This window comes from Tasmannia lanceolata, unplaced genomic scaffold (genome assembly GCF_043159265.1).
Source record: "Tasmannia lanceolata isolate RefF3 unplaced genomic scaffold, GAP_Taslan_0.1 ptg000007l, whole genome shotgun sequence".
NCBI classification, from domain to species: domain Eukaryota; kingdom Viridiplantae; phylum Streptophyta; class Magnoliopsida; order Canellales; family Winteraceae; genus Tasmannia; species Tasmannia lanceolata.
Window position 1 is genome coordinate 11,755,939 of NW_027518684.1, and position 15,694 is coordinate 11,771,632.

At 36.7% G+C, this 15,694-nt stretch overlaps 1 protein-coding gene across 1 annotated transcript; it reads left to right on the forward strand.

Moving 5' to 3' along the window:
* The first annotated feature begins 8,498 nt into the window (after positions 1-8,498).
* LOC143880973 (ras-related protein RABB1b) lies at positions 8,499-14,837 on the forward strand. The gene is made up of 6 exons (XM_077383948.1): positions 8,499-8,851; positions 8,968-9,107; positions 13,416-13,498; positions 13,592-13,796; positions 13,895-13,963; positions 14,528-14,837. Exons 1-6 carry the CDS (start codon positions 8,806-8,808, stop codon positions 14,618-14,620), a joined length of 636 nt encoding a protein of 211 aa, XP_077240063.1. The 5' UTR covers positions 8,499-8,805; the 3' UTR covers positions 14,621-14,837.
* Positions 14,838-15,694: the final 857 nt, after the last annotated feature.

Consider the following 15,694-nt stretch of genomic DNA (forward strand, 5'->3'; position numbering starts at 1 on the left):
CACCCCATATGCAGGCCTCTATATATGGATCCAGGCAAGGGCCCTACCCCTAGATAGCTTTGCTTATGCCTCTGCACCCGATTCGACTGAATCAACAGGTTCTTCCACAGCTACTGGTGGGTCCAGGTCACCGGGGTCAGCAACAGAGGGTCCAGCGTGATCCCCTTCTCTCCTCCAGGGATGGTGGCCTACAAGGGGCAGGGAGAGGGAGGATTATTTCCTATTGGTATGCTATACGTTGTGACGGTGGCTCCGTACGGTATCAAATCCTATAAATTGGGGAATTAATTCTCTATTTATGGGATTTTCCAATTGAGTTACTTAGTGATCGGTGATCTCGATCCTGCTTTGAGCCGGCAGTAAGTGACTCCGAAGCGACTTGACTATAGTCTAAGCTTCTGATCGGGCTAAAAAGGTTACTAAACCTAAAGTAAAGCAAAATCTGTATAAAATGAACCATGCCTACATGTATTGTTATTGTTTGTTCTATTTCAGTGATACCGGTATTTCGGCTGTGGTGAAAAAGATCTTTGATACCTTACCTTAGTGCACTTTGACTTGCACCAAAATATCACGACAATGAATTTAGGGAAATTGTTCGTATAAATTGTCCGAGAAAACAAGAGTGTTGGATAATTTTCTTCAATTGTACTATAAGTACAGATAATTTTAGAAGGCTATTATCACACTACCATCTTTTGATATTTGGGACGAACCCATCTTGTCTTTTCTTTTCTTTTTTTATATTGGCTGCGGAGAGCTTTTTTGGGAATTGTAATAGCCTTTGAGAGCTGTTTAAAAAAAGAAAAGACAAGATAAGTTCACCCCCGTATCAAAAGATGGTGGTGTGATTATCAACAGACTATTAAAAAAGGAAAATAAAATCCGCCCTCTGCAGTTTATAGGTATTCTTTCACTTTCTTGTGAGTTATAATACTTATTATTTGATGGGCTATCTCACCTCATTTTTAGTGTGATTAGTCTTGACCCTTCACAAAAGATTGAAAGACTGATAATTAGGAGATGCGTCTCCTTATTAAATTGGCAATTGATACTCCTTTGGGAATTATAACAAGACATTGACTACCAAAGCTATCTCATCATGATGAACGAAAATGATCACGCGTGCATTTTATTTTTTATTTTTTTTGATTGATCATGAACGTTGATCTGATAGGCCATCACAAGGTGACGGAGTAGGTCCAGGTCCGATACTGAACAAAGATCTCAATTGTAAGATCTAGACATGTAAAAATCAACGGCTTAAATACATCATTTTCATCATGCTTGGCCAATGGTCTAGAATCATATGAGTAATGAGTAATGACAATAGTCTAGACGTGTGATGGCCAACTATATCCATGGACTATATCACAATACGCATTGCAATGGTTTTACCTTTTAATAAAAATGGGTAAATGATGTCAACACGGTCATGTTTTGATATTCCGCTGTCGTAGCTATAGGCTAAAGCTAGCTTGTTGTTTCTTTTTTAATTTTCTTCCAGCGTTCTGGGAACTGTAAATACCTTTTGTAATTACCTTTTGACAAACCATTCAAATACTAAAAGACAAAAACCTAGCTTCCACGGAAATATAAAAACATGGCAGTGCTGATATCATTTCCCTAAAAATATTGCTCTGTCGAAAAGGATTTCACCATCTAACAACCTCTAAAAACTAGTTAGAAATGTTTAAACTAAACAAAAAAAGAAGCTCCAGTATCAACTTATCAACTATGGGAGTTTGAATATCATTCCCAATTGAGAAAGACGCCGACTATCCACATGGTCTTGATCACGTCTTCTAATGGACATCCCATAAGAATCATAAAGGATTACAAAAATCAGCAGTTAAGTTTTTTTCTTGGCAGAACCCTAAATGAGGATCGGATTGATCTATAAATGAGCTAAGATCATCCAAAATCAGAACCTTCGATCTCTCACTTGGCTTGGCTAGCCTAGCAGAGTTTGTAAGGTGGCATTAGCCGTTAGCCGAAGTAAGGAGTCAGTAGTCCTTTGTCCCTTAGCATTTGACTGGAGTCATGTGTTTGGCTAGGTGAAACGTATCTGATCATGTTGGCAGGTAGAAGTGGGACAAAAAAGGTATTTTTAAAGAGGATTGATAAAAAGTGACGCCCTTGTTGACGATTCTTTACTCCAATAACATCTAGGGTTCCTCAAACAATGTGATATCTCACACTAGGTAAATCCTTAACCATTCTTCCTCTTACTAAGCATGAAACAGGTAGCTGGTAAATCAAAATTGCATATTCCTTCAAAGAGGAGTGATAGAGTGGAGATTTTAGATGGTGTAAGCCCATCTACTCCAAAATTCTTTTTTCCAAAAAGTATCGTATGACCGACACCATAGGATGATCCAAACAATTCATTTGATGGGCCACAACGAAGATAGGTTGTGCCCAAAAAATCATTTCCTTAGAATGATACCAACCTTCTTATCTATAGAGCTTTCCATAATATGTAGTTCCTATATAGATTGGAGGGCTTGAATCGTTTTAAGGAAATGATTTTTTGGGCACAACTTATTTACCTTGTGGCCCATCAAATGGACAGTTTGGATCATCCTATGGTGTGAGCCATACAATACCTTTTGAAAAATACTATGGTGTGAGCCATACAATACTTTTTTGAAAAATACTAGACTTTATAGGTTTTCACCATATAAAAACTCGATAAAGTGAAGGGCACCCTTGAATAAACCAGCTACCAATTTGTTTAGAGAAAATGACAAAAAAAAGGGCTTTGATATGACAATGACCTGTCGGGGGAGGGGGGGGGACTTGGAAATGACCAATTTAAAGTTGTTTGGCGAGAATGCCCCTCATTGTACATTTTTCTCTCTCCCTCTCCCCCTATCAAATCAAATTACAGGTGATGATTACCTTTCACTTTTTTATTTTCAAAACCCCAAACCACCTCTCTCTCTCTCTCTCACCTGTTTTATTTTCAAAACCGCAAACCACTTCTCTCTCTCTCTCTCACCTGTTTTATTTTCAAAACCGCAAACCACCTCTCTCTCTCTCTCTCACCTGTTTTATTTTCAAAACCGCAAACCACTTCTCTCTCTCTCTCTCTCTCACCTGTTTTATTTTCAAAACCGCAAACCACTTCTCTCTCTCTCTCTCTCCCTCCCTCTCTCTCTCAAACCTGTTATATTTTCAAAACCCCAAACTACTTCTCTCTCTCTCTCTCTCTCTCTCTCTCTCTCTCTCTCTCCGGCACTCTCTCGTCGGCCCTCTCTCTCCTCGTCACCGGCACAAAAGAGAGCGCTCCCACACGACGACTCACTTCTCAGGTTGGTACCCCTCTCGCTGTCACTTTCTCCTTCAATTTTTTCAATTATTGTTCCCATAAATTCTGGAAAACCCCTACTTTTTTTCAGTTATTGTTCTCCTTAAGTTATTGGGAACACATTATTGAAAAATGTATGGTTTAAACTAATACTTTCTCAGACATTATTGGTTTAAACACCTAAATTTTGGAATATCAATGGTTTAAACCAATAATCTGTGAACAATCATTGGTTTAAACAACATATTTTTAGAAAATCAGTTGGGAAATATCTAATTTTTAAAGCATTCAAGGTTTAAACTTACAGTTTGTCAGAAATTATTGATTTAAACCATTAAGTTTGGAACTATTAATGGTTTAAACCAATACTTTGGAAGAAATATCTGGTTTAAACCCCAAAATCAGTTGAGAAAACCACTAATTTTTTAAAAATTAATCTTTTAGACAAACAATTGATAACAAATTATTGGTTTAAACCCTGAGTATTTTGTAAATTAGTTGATAAATACCTAAATTTTCACAAATCAATGGTTTAAACTTATAAGTTCACATACATTATTAGTTGAAACACTTAAAGTGTGAGAAATCATTGGTTTAAACCCCTAAAATTTCTGAAACCACTTGAGGAAACCCATAATTTTTAAAAAAATCAATGGTTTAAAACCTACAGTTTCTAACCCATTATTTGGTTAAACTCCTAAAGTTTGAGAAATAAATGGTTTGAAGCAATTATTTTTTAGAATTCATTGGGTTAAATCCGTAATATATAACAAACCAGTTAAGAAAACTCCTAATCTTTTAAAGATCAATTATTTATACAAATAATTTATCGCACATTATTGGTTTAAACCCCTAAAGTTTGAAAAATCAATGGTTTAAACCAATAATTTGTGAGATATCATATTTTAAACCACTAATATTTTCAAAATCAGTTGAGAAAAAACCCCTATTGTTTCAAAGATCATTGGTTTAAATCAATAATTTCTCAAACATTAGTGGTTTAAACCCCTAAGTTTTGAAAAACAATAGTTTAAACTAATATTTCTGAGAAATCATAGATTAAAACCCGTAATATATCAAAAATCAGTTGTGAGTTTTGAACGATCAATGGTTTAAACCATTAGTTTCTCATAAATTATTGGTTTAAACCCGTAAAGTTTTGAAAATCAATGGTTTAAATCAATAATTGTTAAGAAATCATTGGTCAAACCCTTAGTATTTAGGAAATCAATTGAAAATACCCTTAAACTTTGAAAGTCAACAGTTTAAACCAATAATTGGTTAGAAATTATATATTTAAAGACATAATATTTCTGAAATCAGTTAAGATAACCTCTAATTTTTGAGAAATCAATGGTTTAAACCTATAAATTGTTACACATTATCAGCTTAAATCTCAAAAGTTTGAAAAAAATAATGGTTTAAACCAATAATTTGTGAGAAATCAATTGTTTTAAACACTGAAGTTTGAGAAATCAGTTGAGAAAGCCCGTAATTGTTAAAAAATCACTGGTTTAAACCACCATTCCTTTGCTTCCTTTGTAGGGGCATAAACCATCATTCCATTGCATTGCACCAATACTAATCTCTCTTCCATGGAAAGGTATGTAGTTCCCTTTCCATTCTCCTCTCTCTCCATTTTTAGCACGTTTAAATTGCTTTAAACAACTTCTAATTATTTTTTAATTTTGTCTTTACAAGAGAGGAACGAAGGGTTTCTTTTGTCTTACATGTCGACGACATTATAAAGGATATGGTATCATTTGAATACGTCAGCGGGAATAAGTTGCCTCTTATTGTGGGTCGGGGAACAAAATTTAGAGATTTTGACAATCTAATTCATAGCAAAATTGGGACCAATCAAAGTGAGGTTTCTCTATCTATAAAGTGTCGATATATTTTTGACCAATCTCAGATCATTTTATATGATATTCGAGATGACGACGACCTTGATCTCAGATCATCTTATATGATATTGCTGCTGGCACATGCAGTAGTCGAGACCGAGACGTATGATTGCTGGGTATGGTTCGTGCATTTGTTCCGTTATAATTTCATTTGGGCAGGACGAGATATCATCACGATTGGGTCCGACCGAATGAAGGGGTTGCCTAGAGCCGTAGCGGAGGCTCTGCCAGGGTCGCAACAAAAAACCAAACTAACAAAAGAGTAATCATGTATATAATATATGTACTCTTTACGTGTAGCACAATAGCGCATCCGGTGATATATCCCGTCTTCTCGTTTTTGGAATATGAATCCAATGACTTTACCAGGAAGTCATAGACGGGGTATGCCCAAGCAATTCTCCCCATGGTCTTTGCTCTTAAGTAGGGGAAGAGGCAGGATTTCGTCCTGTGATCCACAAGGTCAGCCCGGGCAAAAAGCACGAGCAACACAAGAGCAGCAACACATGTCTCACTGTTGTCTGGACCGATGCAATCTCATCCGATCTGGACTCTGGCCTGATAACATCTGCAATCTCACCAAATCTTGCCCAAGCACCGGAAAACCTCCAACCTTCGACCTCCTCTGTCGAATGCCAGTCTACCCGTATTCTATTCTCTATAAGACTTAGGCTCAGTGCCAATGCTAAATCCTTGACCTCAAAGGGGACTAATATGCCACCTATTTTAAATGCCCTCGACTTTGGTATCCAAGATTGCACGAGGACGGTCAGTATTGCCTTGTGCAATTTCAGACCTTCTAGATTAAGCAAGGCCCCAAATGGGCTGCTCTCTAACATATCAGTATGTGCTTTCCTCAACTCAAGGGACCTGAAGAAGTCGTGAAACTTAGAGGGGCAGCATCTCGACGTACACAAGACGCCTGCAAAATAAATCATTATCAGATATATACAACATTTTAAAAAATACAAGGCTTAAAAGAATAACGGAGGCATTATCATGGTTTGATGAGATGATCAGTAGGTGAAAAAGATGGAATCAAATCCAATAAATCAGATTTGGACTCGTTCAGACAGAATGTGATGAAAAAATGTTAACAACTGATTTAAACCAACTGATTTCTCAAATATTAGGGGTTTAAACCAATAATTTCTTATAAATTATTGGTTTAAACCATTGATTTTTCAAGATTTAGGGGTTTAAACCAATGATTTATATCAAATATTGGTTTAAACCATTAGTTTTCGAAACTTAGGGGCTGATTTCCGAAATATAAGGGGTTTACACAAATGATTTGTCATAAATTATTGATTTAAACCATTTATTATTCAAGATTTAGGGGTTTAAACCAATAAGGTATGAGAAATTATTGGTTTAAACCATATATTTTCAAAAAATTACGGATTTTCTCAACTGATTTAAAAAAAAAATAGAGGTTTTAACCAATGATTTATTAGAAATATTGGTTTAAACCATCATTTTTCAAAACTTAAGGGCTGTTTTTCAAAATAGAAAGGATTCAAGCTATTTTTCGAAATAGAAGGGATTCAAACCATTGATTTTTCAAACATTATTGGTTTAAACCATTTATTATTCAACATTTAAGGGTTTAAACTAATAATGTGTGAGAATTATTGGTTCAAACCATACAGTTCCCAAAAATTAGGGGTTCTCTAAATTGAATAGGGGTTTTAACAAAATATTTTATCAAATATTGGTTGAAACCATTATTTTTCAAAACTTAGGGGCTGATTTCGAAAATATAGGGTTTTCTCAACTGATTTGGGAAAATATAGAGTTTTTCAAAACTCATTTTCTCAATTTTAAACCAATGATTTCTAACAAATTATTGGTTTAAACCAAACTTTGGGGGTTTAAACACAAAATTTGTGAAAAAATTGGAAGGAATTAGGGGTTTAAACCAAACTTTAGGGCTCTAAACCATACATTTCTAAGAAATTAGGGGTTCAAACATACCTTTAGGGCTTTAAACCATATATTTCTAAAAAACATAGAGTTTTAAACCAAACTTTAGGGCTTTAAACCATAGATTTCTAAAAAAAATTAGGGTTTTAGTTGCTGATTTTCCAAACTGAAAGAGAGAGAGAGAGTACCAACCCTAACTTATTGGTTTGAGTCTAAACTGATTTGGGAAAATTATAGGGTTTTCTAAACTGATTTTCAAAATATACGGTTTTCTTAACTGATTTGGGAAAATATAGGGTTTTCTAAACCGATTTTCCAAAATATAGGGTTTTCTCAACTGATTTGGGAAAATATAGGGTTTTCTAAACTGAATTTCTAAACCAAACTTGGAGGTTTAAAACCAATAATTTGTGAAAAATTTGAGAAAAATTAGGGGTTTAAACCAAACTTTAGGGCTTTAAACCATAGATTTCTAAAAAAATTAGGGGTTTAAACAACTGAGAGGGAGAGACTACCAACCTGTGAGAGGAGGTTCGCTCAGAATCAGAGGCTACCGGAGAGAGGTGCACGGACCTGCGGGACACTGTGGCCCTCTAATGGACGATTGTGATCATCCCATGAGAGAAAGAGGGCATTGTGGCCCTCTAATGGACGGTTGGGATCATCCCATGAGAGAGAGGGGCATTGTGGCCCTCTAATGGACGGTTGGGATCATCCCATGAGAGAGAGGGGCATTGTGGCCCTTTAATGGACGATTGGGATCATCCCATGAGAGAGAGTGGGGCATTGGGGCCTTCTAATGGACGGTTGGGATCATCCCACGAGAGAGAGAGGGGGGGGGGGGCATTGTGGCCCTCTAATGGACTGTTGGGATCATCCCATGAGAGAGAGGCATTGTGGCCCTCTAATTGATGGTTGGGATCATCCCATGAGAGAGAGAGAGAGAGAGAGAGAGAGAGAGAGAGAGAGAGAGAGAGAGAGGTGAGGGCATTTTAAAAATGAGGGTATTTTTGTCCTAAACCGATGCAAACCAGTCACCATCACTCTAGATTGGTTATTTCCAAGTCTCCCCCTTGACAGGTCATTGTCATATCAAAGCCCATTTTTTTAGTCATTTTCTCATTTATTTATAAGGGCACAAAAAAAATACGAATATGGCAGTCACAAATATAAAATTAAAGGAACAATAAATGCACTTTATTTTTGAGGAAAAGATAACTTTATCCAAAGGAATAAATGCACTTTATTGAAAAAGGACCTAAGAGGGGACCCTTCTAGCTGGTCTTTGCAAGGGCATGGTTCACTTTATCATTCATCTCCTTAAATTAAGGTCCTTCCAAATTTTGAAGAGCTACTGGCCTCTGTTCACAAGAGAATAAAAAAGCGAACATCTAAGGACTCATTATTAGAACGGCCCCATTTGAAAGGGATCCGACTGGACCGATAAATCCCATTAGACTCATAAGATTTGAATGGATCGTGACACGGACAGAGGAGGATCGATCAGGTGGATCCGTTGACACCTTTCATACATCTCTCTTGCTGCGGGTTCGTGTGTGTACGAGAAACGGGTCTTGTACACGAGTGGTGAGAAAAGTGTAGTACGCACTCTGATTTTGAAAAAGAAATTCTTCGGAGCCTTTGGTAGAGTTCTTCGTCATGTCTTACGATTATCTCTTTAAGTACATAATCATCGGAGACACAGGTAATTTCTCTTATATTCACAGATAAACGATTGCCTTGCCCTAATTTGCAGTTCTTCTCCTTTTTTTTTTTTTTTTTTTTTTTTTAAAGTTTGTTATTTACTTCGTTGAGTTGCAGGCGTGGGAAAATCGTGTCTTCTTTTGCAATTCACAGACAAACGATTTCAGCCGGTGCACGATCTCACAATCGGCGTTGAATTCGGCGCACGGATGGTTGCGATCGATGGTAGGCCCATCAAGCTTCAGATATGGGACACGGTTGGTATTTCTTTTTTTCTTTTTTGGCGATACTTTTCCGAACAAATTTGATATCATATGAACTAGGAAATTGTAGCTTGAAATTCAGATTTTTTTTTTAATTACTCTATCTGCTTGTCTATTAGTTTCAGTTTTATGTGAAAAATTTAGAAAGGGATTAGTTTTGGATGGGCCTGTTATGTAATGTATCTGTTTTCATGACTAAGCTCTTTCATCTTCGAAGAGTCAGTACTAGTCTCTGGGTGACTGCTTCTATCTCAACAAGTCTATCCTTCCATGTATGCTGGTTTTTTTTTTGGTGTCATTGGTGTAGGGAGACAATCTTTTGACAAGGAAACAATCATTATTTAAGGAGAAGGTCAAAGGATCCTCATTAATCATTATGATGTTGGGGGTTGGAAGGAGGGGTCTGATTAGAATTCTTAACTTAAGGGGGCTCTCTTTGGGAAGTGCATCTGGAGATATTGTGCGGGCGGAAGGAGGTTGTGGAATGGTGTAATTGTAAGAACGGGTTCCAAGAGGTTATCAGAGCTTCTTGGGTTCATGGTCGATGTCGTGGTGGTTATGAGCATGTTCAAGAGGATTGGGATTCAGGATGATAAAGGGAACATGGTTACATTCTATGGTGTAAAGGTTTTCTTTTGAGTGAGAGTTTTCTGAGCCTGGCCATGTTAGCATTAGAGTGGAGAATGTATATTAGTCTTTGAGCAAGAGATGATGTCGGGACATTGAGGGATGGTTTCTCTCAGGGGCTGTGCGTTGAGAGTTTATTTATTGTGTGTGTGTTGGGGGGGGGGGGATGTTGTGGTTGGTTGGGTGTTGAGAGTTAATATGATGTGCTCCTCGAAGATTCAAATGGCTTTGAATCTTATTGCCATGCACGATGAATTCACAAATTATGGCAAGTAAGTTGTTGTGCTGACTATTGTATCTACCATTTATTAATTATATTAAAGATTACATCTATTGGTCAATAAGCATGTGTATTAAGTGAAGATGGTGTGTGTTTTTGGATTGTGTAACAATGCAACTAGAACCCAAATCAAAGATCAAAAACGCATTTTGAAGCTTCAATCAATGGTACGAAGTCAAATTAGAGTAGTAGACCATTAGTTGATTTTTTATGTAGGGGTTGCCGGGCTACATCGATCAGTATTTTCTCTTTCCGTGTGAATTGGTTGATCTATGTATGCTTCAATTTGTTAACTTCTTCTCACTCACTTTCTCCAATAATCTACATGGTAGTCTTCTTACTTCTCTTTTGCTATAGATTGTGAAAGTAGTCCATCCAAAACCATTTATCTTGGCTTATCGTATAATAGTGTTTCTTCTTTTGCATTAGCAATTATATGAAATAGCTTGCTGTTTTTATTCCCCTTCAACCACGCACTCTTGACCTTAGCCTTCAACTTAATATCTTCATACCTCACCTTATCTTGAAAGTCCATTTCTCCTTTTCCATATACTGCAATGGGGCCTGAGCCTTCCATTTCAGTCTATGCAAGTGATCTATTGAAGAAATATGACCATTCTCCTTCACCAAGATTCCAATATTCTTTTTACTCCAGCCTTTTATCCATTGAGATACTGAAATTGGAAGTTCAAGGTGGAGTTAAAAGACTTTCTTAGCGGTCTTCCATTCAGTCTATGCAAGTGATCTATTGAAGAATATGACCATTCTCCTTCACCAAGATCCCAATATTCTTTTTACTCCAACCTTTTATCCATTGAGATACTGAAATTGGAAGTTCAAGGTGGAGTTAAAAGACTTTCTTAGCGGTCTTAAGAAGGCAATCCATTTAGCATTTATGGAATACCAACTAGCTTCTCATATGTAAGACTGAGATGAACCAATCGATAAGAGCATTGGTATAGCATACCCTTTAGCTAACCAAGCAACCACGATATGTTGGCTAGTTCAAGCCCCAACAAGCATGAGTCATCATACCCGGACCTTTCATTTTTGAATTACCTTCTCAAGACTGTTGCCAGTAATTAATTCCAAACAAGAGAATTGTTCTGTTTTCCACACCTGTAAGGAGTGCTCCTGTCCATTCTGATAAGATCAAACTTGCATAGCATGGTAGAATTTCTGAAACAAGCATGAGGGGCTTGCTTCAACACGTGGGGGGGGGGTGTGTTTCTCAATATTTAGACATAACTAGTATTTTGTGAGTGACAACCAAGCTGTTGAAAGATGTAGAACTCTTCCTTTAATCACCATCGTGGAAAGCATTCTTGACATCCATTTGTAGGATATTCCATTAGCAGTAGTAACTATTAAAGAAGTTATGTGATACTGGTGTTCTTTGATGGAGTGAACTTTTGATCATAATCAATACCCCCCTCCTGTTTTTAACCCTTGAGTTATCAATTAAGATCAAGCCTGTTGGGCCCATCATATTTAAATCTTGCAGTGAAGACCCGGTTCCGTCTCTCTGATGTGTAGTCTTATTTTCTGTAATCACATCATTTCAAGAGTATTAAATCCTTTTTTTAATAGGTAAGATGGGATTGAACCTCCGACCTCTAGGTTGAAAAAATCATTTTTTATCCAAAAATAACTTAGATACACTAGGCATACATTCTTCCATTAAATAAGAGTGAAAGAACTTCTGTTTTTCTTTGGATCAAACTTTCAATAATTTTATCAGAGATCTTAATATCCAAAAAACACTTGACGTGAAACAAATAAATTAAATCCATGTATTTATGTGAACATAGAGAACCACTTATAGAGCTAAAACATTATAAGCAACAACTACCTTTAGACAGAGGCCATCAAAGGAATGCAAAGATCTATTTCCACTAGGAGAAGAAGAGGTGTATGCTTCTTTAACATACACCTCTCAGTGTAAGATCAATACCATAATTTTTGGAAGATGAACTAATAGAACCAACACTAGAGTTCAATCCAAAAAAATCTGATCAGAGCACATATCCTTAACAAGAATGCCACAATGCCATTGGTTATTTGCAGTCTTTATTTCTTGATCTGAGGCAGTTAAAACACTGCGGAAGGTGAAGCTTTATAGAAGTCTGGCATGAATCCAACCTTACTGCCTCTCCCAATTACCTTTTCACCAAATTTCATGCGAGACAAACTGTCAACAGCTTGAACAATATAGAACAGGTTTGTTGCGGAGGAACATTCAAAACCTCCCACGGTAATGGAATCGTCTATTGATGGACCAACAGAAGCCTTTATAATACTAGAATACAAAGATTTGTTTCATTTTCAGTGAGAACTGAGAATGCTGATTTTTGTCATTTTTGGTGAGGATGTTGTCATTATCCTGTTATGATTCGAGGTGTCTCATGCCATATGATTGGAGATTTGAGTCGAAAGGCTAATACGTACTAAGAGGGGCTAGAATGGTTGCTTGAAGTCTTGAAAAGCCAATGGAGGAAAACGAATGAATCAACTGTTGGAGAAAGTCAGAGATATAGAAAACAAAATGGACCATCGTTAGATGAAGGTTTCACAAGGAAGCAACTGAGTTTCCAGAAGCTGCAACTGAAGTGTCCATATGATTATCATGTTTGGGTTTTGGGTAGTGGGTTTCCAGGTGATATAGAAGTAATTAAAACTGTTATGTTGTTTAAAGAAATGTTCATGGGGTTGAATGTTTTTTGGTTCTATGGTATGTGTTTGAAGATCCCAAGGCTGGCAAAGACAGTTTGCAAATAAAGCAAATAAAAAATTAACCTGGTTTTTCACAAAACCGTAAAAAATGCCCCCCTCCCTTTGGAAATATTAGGAAATTACCATGCCATCTGCCTAATCATCTGAAATTCACTATCCAAATTTATAGGGAAATATGGAAATTACTTTTTCCAAATTTTTGATGTGTTATTCCACAAACTTCTCAACTGGGGATACAGCCACTATAATCTTATATTTTGAAAAGTTATATAGGTACATTTTGGTGATTATGCCTGTGAACCAGAGTGAAACAATGAAACAAATTATGGTAACCTACACCAAATGGACTGGGTTCATTCAAAGTTTGCTGGATGTGAATTTGAAACTGTTCCAAGCAAACTGGCAAATTAGTTTTCCTTGGGGGGATGTTACAAATCTCCCAAACAGGAAGTTCTTTCCTAGCAAATTGGTGTCTGCTTTGTGAAGAAGATGACCATTTCTCCTATGGCTGTTGCTCTCTTGTATCAAGAGTCCAGGACGGGATCCCTATATTTTTTCTTCAGCTGTAGCTTGTTATTCTGCTTGTACCTTAGAAGATCCTATATACTTTCATCATTTTGGCATGTAGTGAAATCTAAATAACTACCTTTACACAATTGCAGGCTGGTCAGGAATCATTCAGATCCATTACTAGATCTTATTACAGAGGAGCAGCTGGTGCCCTTCTTGTGTATGACATCACTAGGTTTTATCTCTATCCCATCATCCCAATAATTTTCAGCACGGGTTGAGCCATGAGCTAACAAGAACCTGTCTTTGTTTTGCATCTCTTATCAAGGAGAGAGACGTTTAATCATCTGGCAAGCTGGCTTGAGGATGCCCGGCAGCATGCAAACCCCAACATGACTACAATGCTTATAGGTAATAAGTGCGATCTCACCCACCGAAGAGCTGTTAGCAAAGAAGAAGGGCAACAATTTGCCAAGGAAAATGGACTCATATTCATGGAGGCATCTGCAAAAACTGCCCAAAATGTTGAAGAGGTGACGTACCCAGTTAACTCTTTCTTTATATTTTCCGTTCAAGAGAATTCTTTCTTAATCTGATTTCTGTCATGTTTGGATGATAAAAACATCTCCAGGCCTTCATAAGCACTGCGGCAAAGATCCATCAGAAGATTCAGGAAGGAGTTTTTGATGTATCTAATGAGGTAAGTCACTGATAGAGGGAACATTCAATTCATTGCTCAAATTCAACTAATTGTATGCCATTCAAAAAAAAAAAATTCAACTAATTGTTTGAATCTTAATTTCTCACCCTAGTAGCAGTCTGCGTCACAAATATCTCTGATATTTTGAAAATAAACGCTATTTTATCACAACATTTTCATAGAACGATAATTTTTGAAATAATCCTTATATTTTAAAAAATATAGCGATATTTTTATTTGGGAAATGATATCAGGACAACCATGTTTTGATATTTTCACTAACTCATCTTGTCTTTTAGTATTTAAAGAGCTGTCAAAGGTGATTTTAAAAATATAGCGATATTTTCACAAGACTAGCTGGGTTTGTGCAATTATTAAAACATGGTTGTGCTGATGTCATTTCCCTTTTATTTTTATCATTTACAGTGAAAACTATTGCGATAATATTGCGTGATATTTTTATTTCATATTTTCTTAAATTATATATTTTTAAATAATTTTATTTTTACCGTTTCCCCCCCCCTAAGCATCTGGGTTTAACATCTTGACCTTTTATCATGGCAGTCATCTGGCATCAAGGTTGGATACGGCCGCACCCAAGGTCCATCTGCAGGGAGAGATGGAACCGTTGCTCAGAGAGGAGCTTGTTGCGGTTGATTTAGGACACGCACCGCTTCCATCTTTTGTTTTTTTTTTAATGAAGGGTAACCAGTAGCTAGTTTTATTAAAACTCTTCCATCTTTTGTGTATGTTTTCTCTTTTTTTCTTACGTTTTGTGGGAATCAATCTGTCCGTGTGATTATGTACAGTTGAAAGGATTGAAGTTGTGGCTGGTTCTTAACTGATTCAAGTTATTCATTGGCATTGGTCTTTATCTTTCATTTTCCCTTTCTTGTATGAAACTATGTAAATAGAATTTCCAATCTTATACGGGCAAAATCCAGTTGATTTTATGCGGGATTTGCATGTGAACTGGATTTTTAAAAGATAAAAGGGTTTATGGCTAACATCAGCCACCGAAAATCCATTTGATTTTTGTGCAACTAACTTAGATAATCTCTTCTAATTTTGTGCACACATTTGCATGTAAGCTGGCTGACAACTCTTGGGCATGTCTCTCTTGATCTCTTGAAAATTCAAATAAGACATCTCATTTCTTTATGCACATCTTTCTTATGTTGGGCTTCAGTATTTGTTTGTTGAATTTCTGTTATTGAAGCCTGTAGTTGAAATCATTTATGTAGGCTGAACATAGTGGCTTTGAATTCTTTTAATTCAGGAAGCTCTTGTCTTAATTCCAACACATATTGGTTCAAACATGTGAAAAGGCATTAATATTATTACAAGCAATTGAAGGAATCGTGAGGAGTGCTCTCTTCAATTGTAGCGACTTCATTATTTCTTCACTAACAGCATCTGTATCATTATAATTGAACCTTTGATTATCTTTCACCTTGCAAGATTTTCGCCGTCATTAGTTACTGTTAGGCTTATAAATTTTCATTTATTTGGAGGCATTAGTGGGACCCAAAAACATGTTGTAAAAAAATGAACGGTTTGGATCTTCCAACCAGATGGGGCCCAAAACATTTTGTAAAAAAATAGCTTTTTGCGGTTTCCATCTTCAAGGATCTAACCCATTGAGGGAGCGTTTGGATCTCTGGAATCGGGATCTTGGGCGATTTCGCCGTTTGGTTTCATTCTTTTATTGGAATGGGAAACAAGATTGAA

What these genes read in the sequence shown, in the direction of transcription:
- LOC143880973 (XM_077383948.1), top strand. Translation starts at nt 8,806, where the DNA reads ATGTCTTACGATTATCTCTTTAAGTACATAATCATCGGAGACACAG. An exon ending in CTTGTGTATGACATCACTAG is followed by an intron (nt 13,499 to 13,591) that starts GTTTTATCTCTA and finishes TCTCTTATCAAG; the next exon opens with GAGAGAGACGTTTAATCATC. An exon ending in TTTTTGATGTATCTAATGAG is followed by an intron (nt 13,964 to 14,527) that starts GTAAGTCACTGA and finishes TTATCATGGCAG; the next exon opens with TCATCTGGCATCAAGGTTGG.